This window comes from Lissotriton helveticus, chromosome 6, assembly GCF_964261635.1.
Source record: "Lissotriton helveticus chromosome 6, aLisHel1.1, whole genome shotgun sequence".
Classification (NCBI taxonomy): domain Eukaryota; kingdom Metazoa; phylum Chordata; class Amphibia; order Caudata; family Salamandridae; genus Lissotriton; species Lissotriton helveticus.
The window spans coordinates 1291117251-1291138092 of record NC_136067.1 but is presented as its reverse complement, the minus strand read 5'-3'; the positions used below and the strand labels follow the sequence as shown (position 1 = coordinate 1291138092).

At 45.7% G+C, this 20842-nt stretch overlaps 1 protein-coding gene across 2 annotated transcripts in view; it reads left to right on the top strand.

Moving 5' to 3' along the window:
• The window catches only part of MERTK (MER proto-oncogene, tyrosine kinase), a 570203-nt gene that overhangs the window by 375152 nt on the left and 174209 nt on the right, over nt 1–20842 (top strand). For both annotated transcript variants that reach the window (XM_078649038.1, XM_078649039.1), the window contains exon 8: nt 2220–2371. In XM_078649038.1, the coding sequence (XP_078505164.1) occupies nt 2220–2371 (152 nt within the window). The remainder of the gene's footprint in view (nt 1–2219; nt 2372–20842) is intronic.

Genomic DNA, 20842 nt, shown 5'->3' with positions numbered 1-20842 from the left:
CCCACTCCAGAGAGTGCAACAGTAGGGAAAGCTTTGGATAGCGTAGGGGTAAAAATTACTATTCCCACTCCAGAGAGTGCAACAGTAGGGAAAGCGTTGGATAGCGTAGGGGTAAAAAATACTATTCCCACTCCAGCGAGTGCAACAGTAGGGAAAGCGTTGGATAGTGTAAGGGTAAAAATTACTATTCCCACTCCAGAGAGTGCAACAGTAGGGAAAGCGTTGGATAGCGTAGGGGTAAAAATTACTATTCCCACTCCAGAGAGTGCAACAGTAGGGAAAGCATTGGATAGCGTAGGGGTAAAAAATACTATTCCCACTCCAGTGAGTGCAACAGTAGGGAAAGCGTTGGATAGCGTAGGGGTAAAAAATACTATTCCCACTCCAGTGAGTTTAACAGTAGGGAAAGTAATGATTTAATATATTATTAAAAATAAATTAAATATCAATACCAATAAAAAATTAATTGAAATTAATACCCAATTTAATATTATGTAATAATTCATTAGAAATACAACTACATATTAGTTATTAAAAATTAATAACCTATTCATAATTATTTAACAACTAATTAATTTTCAATAACAAAAACTAATTAATAATACAAATTAATACCAATAAAAATTAACAGTAAATTAATTATCAATACACAAAAAGTATTTTTAATATGTAATTAATTACAATTACATTACTTCCCACCCTATTCCCCTATAAAACCACATCCCACTACAGAAAATACATTAATACAATTATCATAATTATCAAATATTTAATTGATACAAAATAATTACCAATTAATAAAATAATTGCCAATTAATAGAAATTAATTACCAATTAAAAATTAATTAACAATAAATTTAAAATCAATACCAATAAATGAAAAAAATTATTTACTTAATTACAATTAAATTACTTCCCACCCTCTTCCCCTATAAACCCACAACCCGCTACAGAAAATAAATGTAGAAAATTAACATAATTAACAATTAATCAATTAATACAAATTAATTGGCAATTAATAAAAAATAACAATAAATTCAAAATGAATACCAATACATAAAAATATTTAATTAATTACAATTAAATTACTTCCCACCCTATTCCCCTATAAACCCACAACCCGCTACAGAACTAGAAAGCAAAATTTAATTAAAAATTAATAATAATTGCTAAAAATTAATATTTAATTTAATATAATTAAATTACTTTCCACCCTATTCCCCTATAAACCTACAACCCACTACAGAATTAAATTACACAAAAATTAAATAACATAAAATTCATTACTTAAAATACATTAAACATACATTACAAAAATTAATATACTCTTTTCACACATATACTAACATACAAAACACTTTAAAAAAATTGATATTATTACAAAATCGATATATTTAATGCCTATATTGTATACTTCGATATTTTGACTTCTATATTTTGAAAATCGATATTACTTACCTTAAATTCGATATTTTTAACCACTATATTGTGTCCATTCGATATTTTGTCCATTCTATATTTTTACTTCGATATTATGTTCATTCTATATTTTGGAATCGATATTATGACTGTTTACCATATCCAGACATTCAAAGTGCTCATAGCAATGTCTTTGGTCTTGTGTTGGAACATATCATAAATAATAAAAATCATATAAAAACCTTATACAGTTTTGTACTTTGCAGTGAAGGTAAATTGAGGCTATATCAACATTTCAGTGCTCTACCAGATACCCACACCAGACATTTCAAGAGGTCTGAGTGTTTATTTTACATCATGATCGCTGTGTATCATTCAAGGATCTCATTTAGGCCAGGCTCTTGCGGTCTGAGGCATTTGATTCATCTGCCTTCCATGAGATTCAGGGTAGCTGATATATTCCTACCTCTTGACGGTGCTGCTCAATTATCTGCCTGCTTATGTATGTTGTTAAAGTGCTTTAAAAGTTTCAACTAGGCTAATATAACAGACAAGCGAAGGGTGTCATATGTGGGCACTGAAAAAGCTGAGGACCAAACCTTGAATCTAAAACTGGTTTTTGTTTCCAAAATTCCACATCTTAAGTGTTACTGTAGCATGATCTACCAATTAAAAGAACACAAGGAACCCACCTATTTATTTTGCAACTGTGCTAGAGGACTGGTCCTTTAGAATATGCTGTAACTTGAAACTAGTTGCTAGACTATGTTGTTTTCTAACTACACAACTTTGCTCCCCAGCTCCAGGTGCTGCACCGCTTAATGTCACAGTCTTACTAAACGAGTCTCGGTCAGTACTGGAGGTACACTGGGCACCTCCTCCCTTCAGGGAGTGGAATGGTGTGCTTTTGGGCTATTGGCTGCTGATCCAATGGGAAAGGGCTGGTGTTTCGGTGAGTACAAAAAGCAATGTGTTCTCTTTTCGTCTGATTTTTTTTTTTTGAGTTAAGCATTTAAATTTCAACACGTAATGTGCCCTACACGCAACGATCTAGCTATAAAGTTTACACCCTGTTTTGTAACTCTTAGGAACACAGTTGCTTCCTTTTCTTGTAGAACTATTTGCACAAAATGCATGATCTGTCAGTCTGACTAAGCTTTTATTATTTTCCTTTTGATCTCACTTTCATATTTTCACATTCTGTCGGCATGACAAACTGAAAGCCCATTTATTTTATTTTCATGCTTAGAGAATATTATAACAATATAATTCATGGAATTCTGTAATCCCTGTATAAATGGCAGTAACTAGTGTCCTTATAATCGGCAACTTATGATGCACCAAGTCGCCAATTATAATGAAAAGACATCAGAACTCAACTGTTATAAAGTAATTACAGTCCAGTTGTGAGGTTATACTTCCTGCAGAGTCAGCAGCCAAGGTGAAAGGCAGGACAGGTCATGGAGCATAATTAAAGCAGTTGTTCAAAACAAAAACTGAACTTTGCTTTTCTTTCTTCTGCTCTATGTTAATAGCATACAATGGCAAAACTAGATTCTTTCAGCATGTTTCTACACCTTCTGTGCTACTGCAGTTATTTATTTATTTCAGCCTCGTTCCTCTATATGGTTATAGAACTCCTCGGTGACCTGCAATATCCTTATAATGTATGGCAGGGGATACTTTACCTCTTAAAAATGTATGTTGTAACCTTAGTGCGAAGTTAATGGTGGTGGAGAGGCAGAGTCCCTTACTTCTTTCAGATGTCCTGAGGCTAAACACACACATAGTGGTATTGCTAGTTGCACAGTGACAGGGGTCATTTATTTGTGGGGAGAGCCAATCACGATTTCCTCTGCAGTGCCTGTTGAAATGAAATGAAATGAAATGAAATGAAATGAAATGAAAAAGGGATTTATAGAGCGCTCTGTGGCCAAGCGGCTTCCTGGCGCTGGGGAACACATCAGCATCTGCCTAACAGATAGGGGGAGGAATTAGTCCGGGAAAGCCTGTAGGAAGAGAAAAGTTTTAAGGGCTTTCCGAAAGTGAGAGAAGATGGAGATGGAACGGATGGAGAGGGGAAGGGAGTTCCAGATCTGCGGCGCGCGCACAGAGAAGCGGGTGCCCCCTGTGCGAGACTTTCGGAAGCGGGGAACGTGAAGGAGAGAGAGGGAGGAGGAACGGAGGGAACGGGAAGGGGCATGAGAGGAGATGAGGGAGTTAATAAAGAAAGGAGCGGAGCGGGCTTGCGCCCGAAAAGCCAGGCAAGCAAGTTTAAACTGGGACCTGTACTGAACAGGGAGCCAGTGAAGGGTTTTAAGGGCGGGAGTGATATGGGAGAACTTGGGAAGACGAAGGACAAGACGGGCCGCCTGGTTCTGGATGGCCTGGAGACGACGAGTCTCGTAGGCAGGGATGCCTACAAACAGGCCATTGCCATAATCCAGGCGGGATGTAATGAGGGCAGTGATAATAACTTTGAGTGCATCAACAGAAAAAAACCGGGAGATCTTGCGGATAAGACGAAGGGAAAGAAAACAAGAGGATACAACAGAACTAATATGCGCATGCATCGAAAGATCATTGCTGACCTTGATGCCCAGAGTCCGAACAGAGGAAACCGGGGAAGGAGGAGGACCAAAGGAAAGGGGCCAATGAGCAGAGGACCAGGGATTAGAGGGACCACCAGTGAGGACGAGCTCTGTCTTATCAGGGTTGAGCTTCAAATGATTGAGGCTCATCCACTGAGAAATAAAGACAAGAGTCGACCTGAGCTTAGGAAGAGAGTGAGTGGGGGAAGACAGATCGAAGACGAGCTGGAGGTCGTCAGCGTAGTTATACACCGAGACCCCCAGCTCTAGAAGCGAGGAAATAAGGGGGCGGATATAGAGGTTGAAAAGAAGGGGAGAGAGGGAAGAGCCCTGGGGTACCCCACACGTGACTGGGAGGGGGGGGGCAGAGAAAGTGGAAAGGTGGACTGCCTGTGAGCGTCCCTGCAAAAAAGAGGCGATCCAGGAGAGGGCAGTGCCCTGGATGCCCGCTGCGCTGACACGGTCAAGAAGAATAGCATGGTCGACCGTGTCAAACGCAGCGGACAAGTCCAAGAGGACCAAGGCCTGAGGGAGATTACCATCGGCCCTGCCCTTCAGTTCGTCAAGGACCGCAAGGACCACGCCCTCAGTGGAGTGGCCCGGTCGAAAGCCAGCCTGGTGGGAGGCCAAGATGTTATTCTCCTCGATGTAGGATGAGAGACAGGATGTTACGTGGCTCTCAAGAATCTTCCCAAGATAGGGAAGGAGGGAGATTGGCCTAAAATTAGATGGAAGAGAGGGATCCAGGCCGGCTTTCTTTAAAATGGGAAGCACAATGGCGGACTTAAAGAAGGAAGGGACAGAACCCAAAGCCAGGCAGGAATTAAGGAAGGAAAGAGGAGGGGTGGGACAACTGGTAAATAGAGTTCTGAGGATGCGAGCAGGTGCGCAGTCCGCCGGGGAGCCGGACTTGACCTTGACGAGGAGGTCAAGGAAAAGCTCGGGTGAGATGGGTGCGAAGTGATCAAAAACAGAGGAAGAGGAAGGGGAGTGGGCCGGGAGGTCAAGGTGAGGCACAGTCGGGATGTTGGCCTTAATGGTGATTATTTTATTAATAAAAAAGGTGTTCAACGAAAGACAAAGAGATTGCGAAGGAGCAGGGGAAAGTCCAGTACAGTCAGAGGTGGCAAGGCTACGGACCAGAGAAAAGATCTCACGAGTTTTGTTAGCCGAAAGGGCAACGCGGTCCGAAAAGTATTTAGATTTGGCCGCTAGAATGGCCGATTTATAGTTATTAAGAAGAGCCCTATACTTCAGGCGGAGAGTGGGACAATAGGTACGACGCCAGCGACGTTCCGATCGTCTGAGCTCAAGCTTCAGGGATCTGAGGTCGTTGGAGAACCACCTGTGGGCATCGTGATGGCGGGCCAATCTAATCTTTTTGAGAGGGGCGGCCTGATCACAAGCCGAGGAAAGCCAAGTGCGAATAGCATCCGCCTGGTGTTCCACGGAGAGATCAGACAGGCCGGGAACCGATAGAGAAAGAGAAGAGGAAAGGTCGTTAAGATCAACATTCTTCCAGCACCGAGCCCAGATGTTCTTGGGCAGGGTAGCTTTCTCGGGTTGACCCAGGGGGATGGAGAAGGAGATCAGAAAATGATCCGACCAGCCACAAGGAGAAATAGAGGACACCAGGGGTTTGCAGCGGAGAGACCAGATCTGGTCAAGAATGTGACCGTGAGTATGAGTGGGGGTCAAGACGTGAGATGAGAAGTTGAGGCAGCGGAGTGTAGCGGAAAAGTCTTTCGAGAGGGGGCCCTCCTGCGGATCCCCCGGCCAAAAATTAAAATCCCCGAGTAGAATTAGAGAGGAATTATCTACAGCCAGGGTGGCCAAGAGATCCTGCAGAGAGGACACAAAAGAAGACATATACTGAGGGGGACGATACAGGAGAATCACCGTGAGGGGAACCGGAAGGTTGAGAGAACGGGCCACCAGAAAGTCAACATTGGTAATGCCAGGATGCGAAAGGAGCTGGAACTGCAAGGATCGGTTAGCTATAAGCGCCACGCCACCGCCAGATCTACCATCTGGGCGGTCGGCACGGAGGGCGTAATGGGTTGCCGGGAGAATAGCGAGAAGATCCGGAAGAGAGTGAGAGGAGAACCAGGTTTCAGTGAGAAAGAGGAAATCCGGGGGGTCCGTGTCCAGTAGATTAAAGAGAGCAGTTTGATTTTTTACAGCCGAACGTGTGTTCAAAAGAATGGCAGAGGCGTAAAGCGAGCCGGGGGACACACATAGGGGGAGGGGGAGAGAGGAGAGAGGAGAAGAAGGGAAAGGTAAGGCAGCACCAGGAGGGGAAGGGGCATTAATACCAAGCGAGGATAAGTGGAGAGCTACAGAAGGTGATAGAGGGGTTGAGGCAGACGAGGATAAGAGTTGGGCCGAGGAGTACGCCAGGCGAGGAGCAGGGTCTATGGCCCCTGGTCCCGGTCGGTCGCGGACGGGCGCAGACGGGCTTGCCTTAGGCGCGCCTTCGGCGCGCAAACGGCGCGCCCGCTGCGCCCGTCCGCTGCGCGAACGGTAAGAGCACATGGTAAATAGTGCGGCAAGGGGGTGTGGTCAGGAGTGGGCGTGGCCGGGGGGAGCGTCCGCTGGAGGCGGCAGGCGAGGGACTAAGCGGCCTCAGCAGCGACCAGCTCGGCTGCGCAGGCGGCGAAGTGAAGGACCTCAGGTTAGGTTTCCAAAAGCATCCCCCCTCAACTCCTGCTTTCATTCCCAGAGGTCTTCATTCACAGAGGCCCAGTGCCTGGCAGACTAGCCCCTACCTGTCAAACGGTGCAAAACTTTGAACCCAGATTAAATGAATGAATGAATGAAATTGGATCTTATAGAGCCCGAACTTAGCCCAAGGGCATCAAGGCCCTAGAGCAGACTGTAAGTGATGGAGGCAGAGAGAGTTAAGCTACGGACTGAGTGAAGAACCAAGTCTTCAGGGCCTTCTGAAACAACAAATGAGAAGAAAGGCTGGAAAGATCAAGAGGAAGGGAGTTCCAAAGTTTGGCGGCGACCGAAGAAAAGGCACGACCTCCCCATCTCACCTTGCTGAACCTAGGCACTATAAGCAAGTTCTTATCTGCCGACCTGAGAATCCTAGAGGGATTATAGCGATGTAAGAGTGCTTTAATACCCTCTGGACCAGTGCCAAAAATAGCTTTATGAACTAGGCATAAGGTTTTGAAAAGAATCCTGCGATCAATAGGAAGCCAGTGTAACGCCCTAAGAGAGGAGGAGATGGAATGAAATTTGGGTAGGTTCATCACCAACCTAGCCCCCACGTTCTGCACCAGTTGCAGCCGCCGAATCAGAAATCTGTTAATGCCCAAATAAAGGGCATTACAGTAATCCAGTCTGGATGTCACAAGTGCGGCCACAGCCTGTTTACGGGAATCCAATGAGAGATAAGGTGAAACTTTCTTTAAAGTTCTAATGAGCCCGAAACAGGTGGAAACTGTCCTGCTCACCTACCTGCTCATGGTGAGAGGGTTATCCACCAGAATAACGAGATTTTTTCCAAGTGAGACAGGGCAGGGACAGGCGCCCAACGAATCAGGCCACCAATCACTGGATCAGATATCCAAACTATTGCCAAAAATCAACACCTCAGTCTTCTCCCCGTTTAATTTAAGGAAGTTTGAGCTCATCCAGGATGCAACTGCTTCCATGCAGAGCCTAAAGTTGGAAGACGCATCTCTAATATTATGGGTAATAGATACCATAATTTGCGTATCATCTGCATAGGATAAAAACTCCAAACCAAACGATCGAACAACTTTGGCGAGCGGGCCACATAAATGTTAAAAAGCGTCGGACTCAGGGAGGAGCCCTGGGGGACGCCACACCCCGTAGTCTCGGGAGCAGAAAAGAAAGGCCCAAAGCTCACCATCTGGGTCCGATCATTCAGAAACGAAGTAAGAAGCCCCAACGCTGAGCCCCCGATCCCTATCTCCCTAAGGCGCTCCACTAGCCTCACAGGGGACAGGGTATCAAAGGCTGCTGTGAGGTCGAGAAGGATAAGTAGAGTAGTGTGTCCTGCATCCACCTACATATGGATGTTATTGAACACCACCGTAAGGGCCGTTTCCGTACTATGCAGGGTTCTAAAGCCGTGTGTGAATAATCCAGCAATTGATGGTCACTAAGATAGGAAGAGTAGAAAAAATTAAGATGCTTTTCAAGGGTCTTGGCAGGAACCGGGAGCAATGATAACAGATGATAATTCGTAAGCTCCACAGGATCGAGAGAGGGCATCCTCAACAATGGCTTGACCACTGTCGTCTTCCAGGACAAAGGAAACTGTCCGTCGGAGATAGCCAGATTCAGAACGGCAGTAAAATGTGGTATAATAGCATCGCGACACCGTTTTAAAATCTTAAGAGGGCATGGGTCTAAAGGAGAGCCCGACTTAACACCTTCCAGTAGTCTGTCAGTGTCTTCAAGTGATAATAATGGAAAAGTTAGGATCGCTGGAAAAGTCTCAAAGGATGCCCGTTCCTCCATAACTGGGAGTGAAGACAAAGACGTGGACTGCCTTATATTGGCAACTTCAAGAGCCAAATAAATATCTCTGATTTTGCTAATAAAGAAATCTGAGATTTTGTCACAGAAAGACTGTGAGACGTCCATGGTATGAGATGTTGTCAGACAGTAAGAGAGTTAATAACCTTAAACAGTTCCCTCGGGGATTTAGACGAGTCCATCATCGTTGAATAATAAAACCTTTTTTGTTCCATAATAGCTTCCTTGTAATGTTTCAAAGAGATCTTATGGTGTTCCCTGTCTGCCGGATCTAACTTTGAATGCCACAACCTTTCGTGTCTACGGCAGCTTAATCTCAGTTTTCTGAGTTTCTCCGAGAACCAGGGAGCGGAGGGTTTTACTCTAGCAGAGTAGTGCTTCTTAACTGGAGCCAGAATATCCAAAGCATCTGACAATTTTTGCGACATCTCCATAGCCAACTGATTAACATCATGGTGACTAGGGGAGGGTAATTGTCTAACAACCTAGTAAGGGTCTTATTTGTTATCCGGCTAAGGTCTCTTCTTTCCACCCAATGATTGTGTTCTGGGATAGTATTGCTGGATGAACCATTACATAGGTAAAAAGGTACCGCACACTAACTCCAGGGTCATTAGAAAAAATCCCATCCAGGGTGTGACCCGCCAAGTGCGTGGGACTACTGACCAGTTGAGGGCAGCCCCAGCCATTAAAGATTTCAATAAGAGATTGAGTATCCCTGCAGAGAGAGTTATCTTAATGAAAATTAAAATCACCAAGAAAAGTAAAATTCAATCTATCTAGAAAAGGTTCCACAAGGCTGCTAAATTTCTGGCCAAAGGTCGTCCTGGACCCCGGAGGCCTAGAGCAGAGAACACCAGAGAAACTTTCCGTGGGAAGGGAATTAATAGAAAAATATAGAGCTTCAAAAGGGTCCAAGGGAGCGGAAAGCTGCTGTGTGCGGCAGACTAGACCGTCCTTATGAAGGACAGCAAGGCCTCCGCCCTGCCGGCCAGTCCTGTCACACCTGGCAAGCTGATAGCCAGTCGGAATAGCCTCAACGAGACCCGGCCCTGAAGAGTCCGAGGCCCAGGTTTCGGTGATGAAAACCCAATCTGGGTCCCTGAGGGACACAAAGTCTTCGAATGCAAACCTGTTCTTAATCAGAGATCTAGTGTTAATGAGATAGCCCAACATAGTGTCGTCGTGGATTTTTAGAATGCATGGACGGCGCCAAAACGGAATTATTGACCAATACGCTGCACTGAGAGCAGAATAAACATTTTCTATCTACTAACAGCTCGGGGTCAATGGCATGGAGGCAGAGAGGGCTTACCGGACGCAAGTCCAGAAGTTCTTCTCTAGAGTAGTTAGAGGAACCCTGATGGAGTATAAAGGGAACAGCATCTCTCGCCCCTGGCGCGAACTTGGCGCCGCCGGGTGCGTCTGCTGCGAGCTCGGTTGTGCATCCGTTTATAAAGGGGTGGAGAGGCGACTAGAGCGCCGACTTCCACTCGACCGGACGTTGTCTCCCTCCACAACAAACGGGACCAAGGAACCCGCGGTGGAACGGGGAGAGCAACCGGGACAATTGAGAGCAATCAGGCAAGTGAAACAACAGTAAGAAAAATATTTAAAAGATCAAATTGACAATTCAGTGCAAGTAGTCAGTGCAAGTATCTTAGCAGCCAAGCAACGTTTAAAATAATAGCCCCAGAACGTACACCTCCTCACGCGCGTTACCTCAGTGCCTCAGCTAGAGTTTCAACACTTTACCAACCATTATGTACAGACCTTCTGTGAATGTCATTTTCAGTTCTCCTTCGGTAGTTATGGTTTTAGTTAGCAGCAGACGCATGCTAATGATGACTGCCCACTGTCATCAACCAAAATGTTAGCGCTTCTGTAATTCCCAAAAAGATATTTGTAAGGGGTAATATATATATTTTTGATTCTATTGTGCCTATATTTTGTAGAAGGGCTGCTTTTATTAATTGTAGTTGAATAACAGTGGCAGCGCAAGGGAATGAGACTTAGGCAGACACAAGTACCTATAAGACATTGCCCTAAAACAATAATTGAAAAAGGCTGCTCTGTATTCAAAACATATGCTGTACTCCGATCACAGCTTCTCCATGTTTGATTTTATTGTGGGTAAAAACTGCTGTGCCTAGAAAGACAGATATTCAAACACTGCCCATGCTACTGGCCCATCCTTCATTTTCCTTTGTCAAACTAATGTTCTTCGTTGGCTTGTGGTCTATGAGGCACCCTTCGACCATGTATTTCCTGTTGCTACAGTGCTGTCCTCCGATTATGCTAAGTATGTTGGAAGATACTTTTTCCCTTTGCCTGATAACTAATTCCTTATGCCCAACCAATATATGCTACATTGTCTAACTCCCTCTGAAGAGAATGACAAAATATCACACGTGTTATATTGCAAGACCAAAATATCACATCCACCACATCAACCTAACCACTACATTGCAGAATAAGTACATGGGGAGGTGAGAATAGTAGTAATATACTTAACTTGGTGATGGAGGAGTAGGTGATGCACTGGCTGTGATATTACTGTAGGGTGATATTATCGCTTTCGATTTAGTGTGATGTAATTGAATTACACATCTCTTTGTATAATAGCATCTCTTATTTGGTCACTTTAGTGTGTTTCTGCTACAGCAATCGTGGTATAGTTAAAACACAAACACATTGCATGGCTCAGGCACACACTCCTGACTAAATGAGATGAATATGTCTGCATGAGGGATAATTACTCCAGGCTGTTTCCCTTCATGCATACTTTGCACATCTAAATTACATCAATGTGAACGTTATTCTTATCCAAGACAGCACATTCTTTCTTGCTGGTGCATCTGTATCTGTGCCAAATGTCGCTTCTCTCTCGAGTGAGCATGTTGACACGTGCAGGGACAGCATGAAGATACAAGCGCCATTTTAATCTGTTTGTCTGTTATTTTTCTAGCTTCTTCTCCATAAAAAGAGTAACTCTAGAAACATATATATTATGTATATTAATGAAAGCTTTGTCTGCAAGACCTTCCCAGATACATTCTTAACTTTCTTAAGGGGGGGCAGTAAATGGTTTTGAAGAACATTTCAATTCATCTTGCTCTTCCCACCGCCATCTTGTAAAAGTCTACATCTTCTGTTTGCCAAGGCTAATTCCCTTGGGCTAAGGCTACGCTAACCCCTTAAGATCAGTATAATGTAAAGGGGTATGCTACTCAACTGTGTTCTCATTTGAACTCACTGATGTTGCTGAAGCCATTTAGAGGCCATATTTAAACAAATGTAGACATTTCGAAGGACATACCTAGCGTAGCATTGGATTGAATGTTATGGCATGCAAACAGTGATGATCGAATGGTCCATTTTCTCCTAAATGTTTGAGTAGCCACTTGAAAACTGTTGCAAGTAAATTATAAATAAATAGACAGGAAGTTCCACTTATAATTTGGGATCCTCCATGAACTAAAATGATTGCTAAGTAATTCTGCAGTATGGATATCCCTTTCTATAAAGACATAAATAAGTTCAGTTATTGTCTAGTCAGTATTTTGTGCAATGCGCCAATACATTGTTATCAAGAAAAAGTGCTTGTCAAACCTCAGGTAATGGAAGCCATGAAGTAATTTAAGAAGACATTTAATGTAAAGTTCACATAGTTATAGGCTAGGGGTGAATCGACTGGTTTCAGACAGCACAGATCAATCAGATAATATGAGAGGGTGTGAGTGTTGCTTGCAGTCAGTGCGCCAGAAGCTCACATTCCCTTCGATGTGTGTGAGGTAAACCAGCTTACACAGATTGCTCTTGATAAGAGCATATGCAGATTCCCTCTCTAGAGCGCACTTGCTCCAAACCAACTTTTGGCCAGAAACAGGTCAGGTTCAGAGTGAGTGACTCATTGTTTCTCCAAACCCTTTTGCACCACCGACATGCGCATTCACCTGTTCATGCCTCCTTTGGAGGATTTTAACACTGTAGAAAAGGCAACTTCGATTAAAATTGTAAAATGCATCCTAGACACTGAATTGTTACCTGATTTAGAAACTGTGCCATATTCTTCAAACCATTCATAGTATTGACACCAAAGCAGGGCCGGCCTAAGGCATGTGCAAGCTGTGCACCTGCACAGGGCCGCCAAACCCCAGGGGCCGCCAGGCCAATATATATCCTTAGATACATATTTGCGTGGCGGCCCCTGGCAGGGATTTGGCGGCCTCGGGCCCCCTACCTACACTCCCTGCTCAGGGCCTCCGTGAGCCTAGAGCCGGCCCTGACCAAAGCACGATACATCGACTACATTTCTAATGGGTGCTCTGACCAGAAACTTCTTAGGAATATCTTAACATACGGGTGAATGTAAAAATCTGCTAAAAGCTGTGCTGTCCATTTCCTCTGATTCTTTATTAAAAGCTATGACTTAAAATTCTTTGCCCGCTATGTTGAGTTCCGCTAACTGTTTCCTTCTGCCTCACGCAATGATGAACACTTGTTAAAATTCTCACTTTTAAATAAATGTGATATTTGTAAAGGAGTTGCTGACATATTCTACTGAGAGTCTTAGTCATGTGGAAAGCTCCAGGACTTTTTGCTTACTACTCAGTATAGACATGCAAGGAAACGACAGACTCAAAAAAAGGGAAGAGATTAAAACTCTGGCGCCAGACTCTTAACATAGGTTTTTCTGCTGCATTCTACTTGTGGTTGATTTTGCCATTTTGCCCATTGGTCACTTCATCAGTTTGCAGAACTTAGGCTCTTGAGTTGCTTTCTGTTCCTCTTTATAGTTGGTGCGGGGATCCACATGTTGCCCAAATTTAGAGAAACCAGAAAAGCAGTGTGAACATCTTGTGACCAGGGGATAGAAAATGTTAAACCAGCATTGTCTTGGAAAACAAAACTGTGAGCAGTAAGTCACACCTCTTTTGGAATCTCAATAACCACAAAGAGGTGGCTAACCGAACTGTGGTGTCATTTTAGGGTAGTCTTGGAAAATGTGCCCGTGGCTGTGCTTTACAGTTTATTAGATGTGGCTTTAGTCCTGGTGAGGATATTAAATATCCTGGTAAATAATTCAGTTACAACTGTATATATTCAGAGTATATATATATATATATATATATATATATATATATTTTAGTCCAAAGGCGTGCTCTGCTTTGAAGGATCACACAACTGCAGGTAAGTTTACACTTAATTTATTGCTGCCGAGGTTAACAGGGTTCCGTCATTTTGTAAGCTTGTCCCAACGCGTTTCAGTGCTTCTATGCACTTTCATCAGGGGAAAAAAGTTTGCAAGGCGGATAGTAATTGGCAGTTTCCGCCGTCTTTTTATTGATAACACCCGGAAATGTACTTAGTAGTACGAGGTCCCTTGCACAGCATTTTGGGATCTGTAGTGTTGCCAAAGTTATTTATCACCTAGGTAGGTTCCGCCGAGACTTTTTAAAATATTCAAGTTGCAGCGCCCAATTTTCGGCACGCTGTCTGTTTAGGTGCATCAGTGCACCCCGGATTCCTTTTGCTTCCTCGGTTCATTTAATGCTCCTGCAGCCGCCTTAAGTAACCAGGACAGTCCTGTGCTAGGCTCCTCCACCGACGGCTCCCTCCTCCTTTCCGAGGCGGTGCTTCCTTCAACGACGCAGCTGTCGTCAAAATTGTTTTAGTCCAAAGGCGTGCTCTGCTTTGAAGGATCACACAACTGCAGGTAAGTTTACACTTAATTTATTGCTGCCGAGGTTAACAGGGTTCCGTCATTTTGTAAGCTTGTCCCAACGCGTTTCAGTGCTTCTATGCACTTTCATCAGGGGAAAAAAGTTTGCAAGGCGGATAGTAATTGGCAGTTTCCGCCGTCTTTTTATTGATAACACCCGGAAATGTACTTAGTAGTACGAGGTCCCTTGCACAGCATTTTGGGATCTGTAGTGTTGCCAAAGTTATTTATCACCTAGGTAGGTTCCGCCGAGACTTTTTAAAATATTCAAGTTGCAGCGCCCAATTTTCGGCACGCTGTCTCCGTCGGTGGAGGAGCCTAGCATAGGACTGTCCTGGTTACTTAAGGCGGCTGCAGGAGCATTAAATGAACCGAGGAAGCAAAAGGAATCCGGGGTGCACTGATGCACCTAAACAGACAGCGTGCCGAAAATTGGGCGCTGCAACTTGAATATTTTAAAAAGTCTCGGCGGAACCTACCTAGGTGATAAATAACTTTGGCAACACTACAGATCCCAAAATGCTGTGCAAGGGACCTCGTACTACTAAGTACATTTCCGGGTGTTATCAATAAAAAGACGGCGAAAACTGCCAATTACTATCCGCCTTGCAAACTTTTTTCCCCTGATGAAAGTGCATAGAAGCACTGAAACGCGTTGGGACAAGCTTACAAAATGACGGAACCCTGTTAACCTCGGCAGCAATAAATTAAGTGTAAACTTACCTGCAGTTGTGTGATCCTTCAAAGCAGAGCACGCCTTTGGACTAAAACAATTTTGACGACAGCTGCGTCGTCGAAGGAAGCACCGCCTCGGAAAGGAGGAGGGAGCCGTCGGTGGAGGAGCCTAGCACAGGACTGTCCTGGTTACTTAAGGCGGCTGCAGGAGCATTAAATGAACCGAGGAAGCAAAAGGAATCCGGGGTGCACTGATGCACCTAAACAGACAGCGTGCCGAAAATTGGGCGCTGCAACTTGAATATTTTAAAAAGTCTCGGCGGAACCTACCTAGGTGATAAATAACTTTGGCAACACTACAGATCCCAAAATGCTGTGCAAGGGACCTCGTACTACTAAGTACATTTCCGGGTGTTATCAATAAAAAGACGGCGGAAACTGCCAATTACTATCCGCCTTGCAAACTTTTTTCCCCTGATGAAAGTGCATAGAAGCACTGAAACGCGTTGGGACAAGCTTACAAAATGACGGAACCCTGTTAACCTCGGCAGCAATAAATTAAGTGTAAACTTACCTGCAGTTGTGTGATCCTTCAAAGCAGAGCACGCCTTTGGACTAAAACAATTTTGACGACAGCTGCGTCGTCGAAGGAAGCACCGCCTCGGAAAGGAGGAGGGAGCCGTCGGTGGAGGAGCCTAGCACAGGACTGTCCTGGTTACTTAAGGCGGCTGCAGGAGCATTAAATGAACCGAGGAAGCAAAAGGAATCCGGGGTGCACTGATGCACCTAAACAGACAGCGTGCCGAAAATTGGGCGCTGCAACTTGAATATTTTAAAAAGTCTCGGCGGAACCTACCTAGGTGATAAATAACTTTGGCAACACTACAGATCCCAAAATGCTGTGCAAGGGACCTCGTACTACTAAGTACATTTCCGGGTGTTATCAATAAAAAGACGGCGGAAACTGCCAATTACTATCCGCCTTGCAAACTTTTTTCCCCTGATGAAAGTGCATAGAAGCACTGAAACGCGTTGGGACAAGCTTACAAAATGACGGAACCCTGTTAACCTCGGCAGCAATAAATTAAGTGTAAACTTACCTGCAGTTGTGTGATCCTTCAAAGCAGAGCACGCCTTTGGACTAAAACAATTTTGACGACAGCTGCGTCGTCGAAGGAAGCACCGCCTCGGAAAGGAGGAGGGAGCCGTCGGTGGAGGAGCCTAGCACAGGACTGTCCTGGTTACTTAAGGCGGCTGCAGGAGCATTAAATGAACCGAGGAAGCAAAAGGAATCCGGGGTGCACTGATGCACCTAAACAGACAGCGTGCCGAAAATTGGGCGCTGCAACTTGAATATTTTAAAAAGTCTCGGCGGAACCTACCTAGGTGATAAATAACTTTGGCAACACTACAGATCCCAAAATGCTGTGCAAGGGACCTCGTACTACTAAGTACATTTCCGGGTGTTATCAATAAAAAGACGGCGGAAACTGCCAATTACTATCCGCCTTGCAAACTTTTTTCCCCTGATGAAAGTGCATAGAAGCACTGAAACGCGTTGGGACAAGCTTACAAAATGACGGAACCCTGTTAACCTCGGCAGCAATAAATTAAGTGTAAACTTACCTGCAGTTGTGTGATCCTTCAAAGCAGAGCACGCCTTTGGACTAAAACAATTTTGACGACAGCTGCGTCGTCGAAGGAAGCACCGCCTCGGAAAGGAGGAGGGAGCCGTCGGTGGAGGAGCCTAGCACAGGACTGTCCTGGTTACTTAAGGCGGCTGCAGGAGCATTAAATGAACCGAGGAAGCAAAAGGAATCCGGGGTGCACTGATGCACCTAAACAGACAGCGTGCCGAAAATTGGGCGCTGCAACTTGAATATTTTAAAAAGTCTCGACGGAACCTACCTAGGTGATAAATAACTTTGGCAACACTACAGATCCCAAAATGCTGTGCAAGGGACCTCGTACTACTAAGTACATTTCCGGGTGTTATCAATAAAAAGACGGCAGAAACTGCCAATTACTATCCGCCTTGCAAACTTTTTTCCCCTGATGAAAGTGCATAGAAGTACTGAAACGCGTTGGGACAAGCTTACAAAATGACGGAACCCTGTTAACCTCGGCAGCAATAAATTAAGTGTAAACTTACCTGCAGTTGTGTGATCCTTCAAAGCAGAGCACGCCTTTGGACTAAAATATATATAATTAGCACGGAGTCAGAAACGTGCTTCGGAGGCCCCCACATCCTAAGCTGGCCTTGGTCCTTCTGGCATCTGCTGCGGCGGACATTTGGACTATTCCAGGGTACTGGAGTTACCGAGGCCCACCCCCGGGCACAGGAGGAGATGGGGCGGTGACGGAGTTATCAACTCTGCGCTGGGCGAGCTTGGAATTCCAGCCTTGCCCCTGCTGATTGGAGACCTGTTCCGGGTGGTTGATGTGGTCTGGGGACCAGAGGGGCACTGAAGTTCATACAGCATGCAGGGGAATTTGACTGATGACATCGTGGCGCCACTTTCCGCATCTACAACTGTTTACCCCCGCAGTTTACCTACCTGGATTCACACTGGATTCTGGGAACTGTAGTGCACATGAATCCAGTGCGCTGCAGAAGGTGAAGATTGGACATTGTCCTCGGGGGCAGAGCGGACTGGAACCAATTGTTTCAGGGCTAGTATTTAAAATGCACGATAGCATCTGCAACTCCTAAAGACTAAGACTCTGGGCGCTGAGGAAGGCATACTTACATGCCGAAATGCATTCGCCTTACAGATTGCTGCAGAATAAAGAAGCCTCTCTGCAAAACCCCTGTTGTGGCCTCTGCTTTCTTTTCGGAGGAGGTTTGTGGTGATAATTAGCACGGAGTCAGAAACGTGCTTCGGAGGCCCCCACATCCTAAGCTGGCCTTGGTCCTTCTGGCATCTGCTGCGGCGGACATTTGGACTATTCCAGGGTACTGGAGTTACCGAGGCCCACCCCCGGGCACAGGAGGAGATGGGGCGGTGACGGAGTTATCAACTCTGCGCTGGGCGAGCTTGGAATTCCAGCCTTGCCCCTGCTGATTGGAGACCTGTTCCGGGTGGTTGATGTGGTCTGGGGACCAGAGGGGCACTGAAGTTCATACAGCATGCAGGGGAATTTGACTGATGACATCGTGGCGCCACTTTCCGCATCTACAACTGTTTACCCCCGCAGTTTACCTACCTGGATTCACACTGGATTCTGGGAACTGTAGTGCACATGAATCCAGTGCGCTGCAGAAGGTGAAGATTGGACATTGTCCTCGGGGGCGGAGCGGACTGGAACCAATTGTTTCAGGGCTAGTATTTAAAATGCACGATAGCATCTGCAACTCCTAAAGACTCTGGGCGCTGAGGAAGGCATACTTACATGCCGAAATGCATTCGCCTTACAGATTGCTGCAGAATAAAGAAGCCTCTCTGCAAAACCCCTGTTGTGGCCTCTGCTTTCTTTTCGGAGGAGGTTTGTGGTGATAATTAGCACGGAGTCAGAAACGTGCTTCGGAGGCCCCCACATCCTAAGCTGGCCTTGGTCCTTCTGGCATCTGCTGCGGCGGACATTTGGACTATTCCAGGGTACTGGAGTTACCGAGGCCCACCCCCGGGCACAGGAGGAGATGGGGCGGTGACGGAGTTATCAACTCTGCGCTGGGCGAGCTTGGAATTCCAGCCTTGCCCCTGCTGATTGGAGACCTGTTCCGGGTGGTTGATGGGGTCTGGGGACCAGAGGGGCACTGAAGTTCATACAGCATGCAGGGGAATTTGACTGATGACATCGTGGCGCCACTTTCCGCATCTACAACTGTTTACCCCCGCAGTTTACCTACCTGGATTCACACTGGATTCTGGGAACTGTAGTGCACATGAATCCAGTGCGCTGCAGAAGGTGAAGATTGGACATTGTCCTCGGGGGCGGAGCGGACTGGAACCAATTGTTTCAGGGCTAGTATTTAAAATGCACGATAGCATCTGCAACTCCTAAAGACTCTGGGCGCTGAGGAAGGCATACTTACATGCCGAAATGCATTCGCCTTACAGATTGCTGCAGAATAAAGAAGCCTCTCTGCAAAACCCCTGTTGTGGCCTCTGCTTTCTTTTCGGAGGAGGTTTGTGGTGATAATTAGCACGGAGTCAGAAACGTGCTTCGGAGGCCCCCACATCCTAAGCTGGCCTTGGTCCTTCTGGCATCTGCTGCGGCGGACATTTGGACTATTCCAGGGTACTGGAGTTACCGAGGCCCACCCCCGGGCACAGGAGGAGATGGGGCGGTGACGGAGTTATCAACTCTGCGCTGGGCGAGCTTGGAATTCCAGCCTTGCCCCTGCTGATTGGAGACCTGTTCCGGGTGGTTGATGTGGTCTGGGGACCAGAGGGGCACTGAAGTTCATACAGCATGCAGGGGAATTTGACTGATGACATCGTGGCGCCACTTTCCGCATCTACACCTGTTTACCCCCGCAGTTTACCTACCTGGATTCACACTGGATTCTGGGAACTGTAGTGCACATGAATCCAGTGCGCTGCAGAAGGTGAAGATTGGACATTGTCCTCGGGGGCGGAGCGGACTGGAACCAATTGTTTCAGGGCTAGTATTTAAAATGCACGATAGCATCTGCAACTCCTAAAGACTCTGGGCGCTGAGGAAGGCATACTTACATGCCGAAATGCATTCGCCTTACAGATTGCTGCAGAATAAAGAAGCCTCTCTGCAAAACCCCTGTTGTGGCCTCTGCTTTCTTTTCGGAGGAGGTTTGTGGTGATATATATATATATATATATATATATATATAAGCAGCCCGTCCCGACCTTGTCCGGGAGCAATTAGGCTTCCCCGCCCGCCCTGACATTGTCCAGCAGCCCGGGGCCCCGACATTGTCCAGCAGCCCGGGACCCCGCCTGCCCCGACCCCCGCCGGCCCCGAAATTGTCTGTGGGTCCTTGGAGCCTTACCTCAGCCGCCGCTCCTCCCCCGCGCTCCTCAGTTCGCCGCTCGTCACCGCTCCTCCCGCCTGTCCGCCGGTCCTCACCGCCTGTCCGACGCTCGTCACCGCTCCTCCCCCGCGCCATGTCCGCAGCTCCTTGACGCCGCTCCTCCCGGCGCTCCTGACGTCAGCATGCAGGTCGCGGCCGGCGCTACTTCGAAGGGACTACTTTTTCTTTTAACGTACATTTTTTAAATAACGCATATTTTTCTAGTTTATATAGCCTATGTCCATCTGCACACCCTGACGATTACAATGATGTATCGGGTGTGTGGATTGGCGCTGTGGTTCCCGAGTTTACCCGCCTCAAAGGTTCAAAGTTCTTGCTTTATAATAGTAGTATAGATAGATATATATATATATATATTTGAAAGCAAAAGCCGTTGAGCTTAGGAGGGCACACTACGCTGACTCACACCTTCCGGCGCTGCTGGCCTCGCAGTAGCTTAGCTGCTGAAGTCTTTGTTTTGAAATGATTACCATCCGACGCGTTTCGAGGCTTGGAACGCCCCGTATTCATGGACAAAAAGCTTGACTGAGGACAAGACGAATCTGTGCATTCATTCGTTTTTATTTTGACGAATGGGAACACCCTAAGTGGGTGTGCTTGTAGGAAAGGAAAGGTTCTTCATTACAGTGTTTTTAAAAAATTGATTGGTTAACTGGCTTATTAAGTGTATCTTAGTGAATACAAATATTAGCGAGTAATGTTTAAATATTTAAATATATGCATGAGTGATGTAATATGTGACGTCATCAGCAGTGCATTGCAGACGTGCAAGTTATAGTAAGTCCAACTAACTATAACGTGGGAATTTCAATGGTTTTATGCAAGTAAAATTTCCAGCTAACTATAACTAGTGTGAAACCTATGGTTTTTTCAGTGAATTTCAAAGGTTTTTTAAACGAC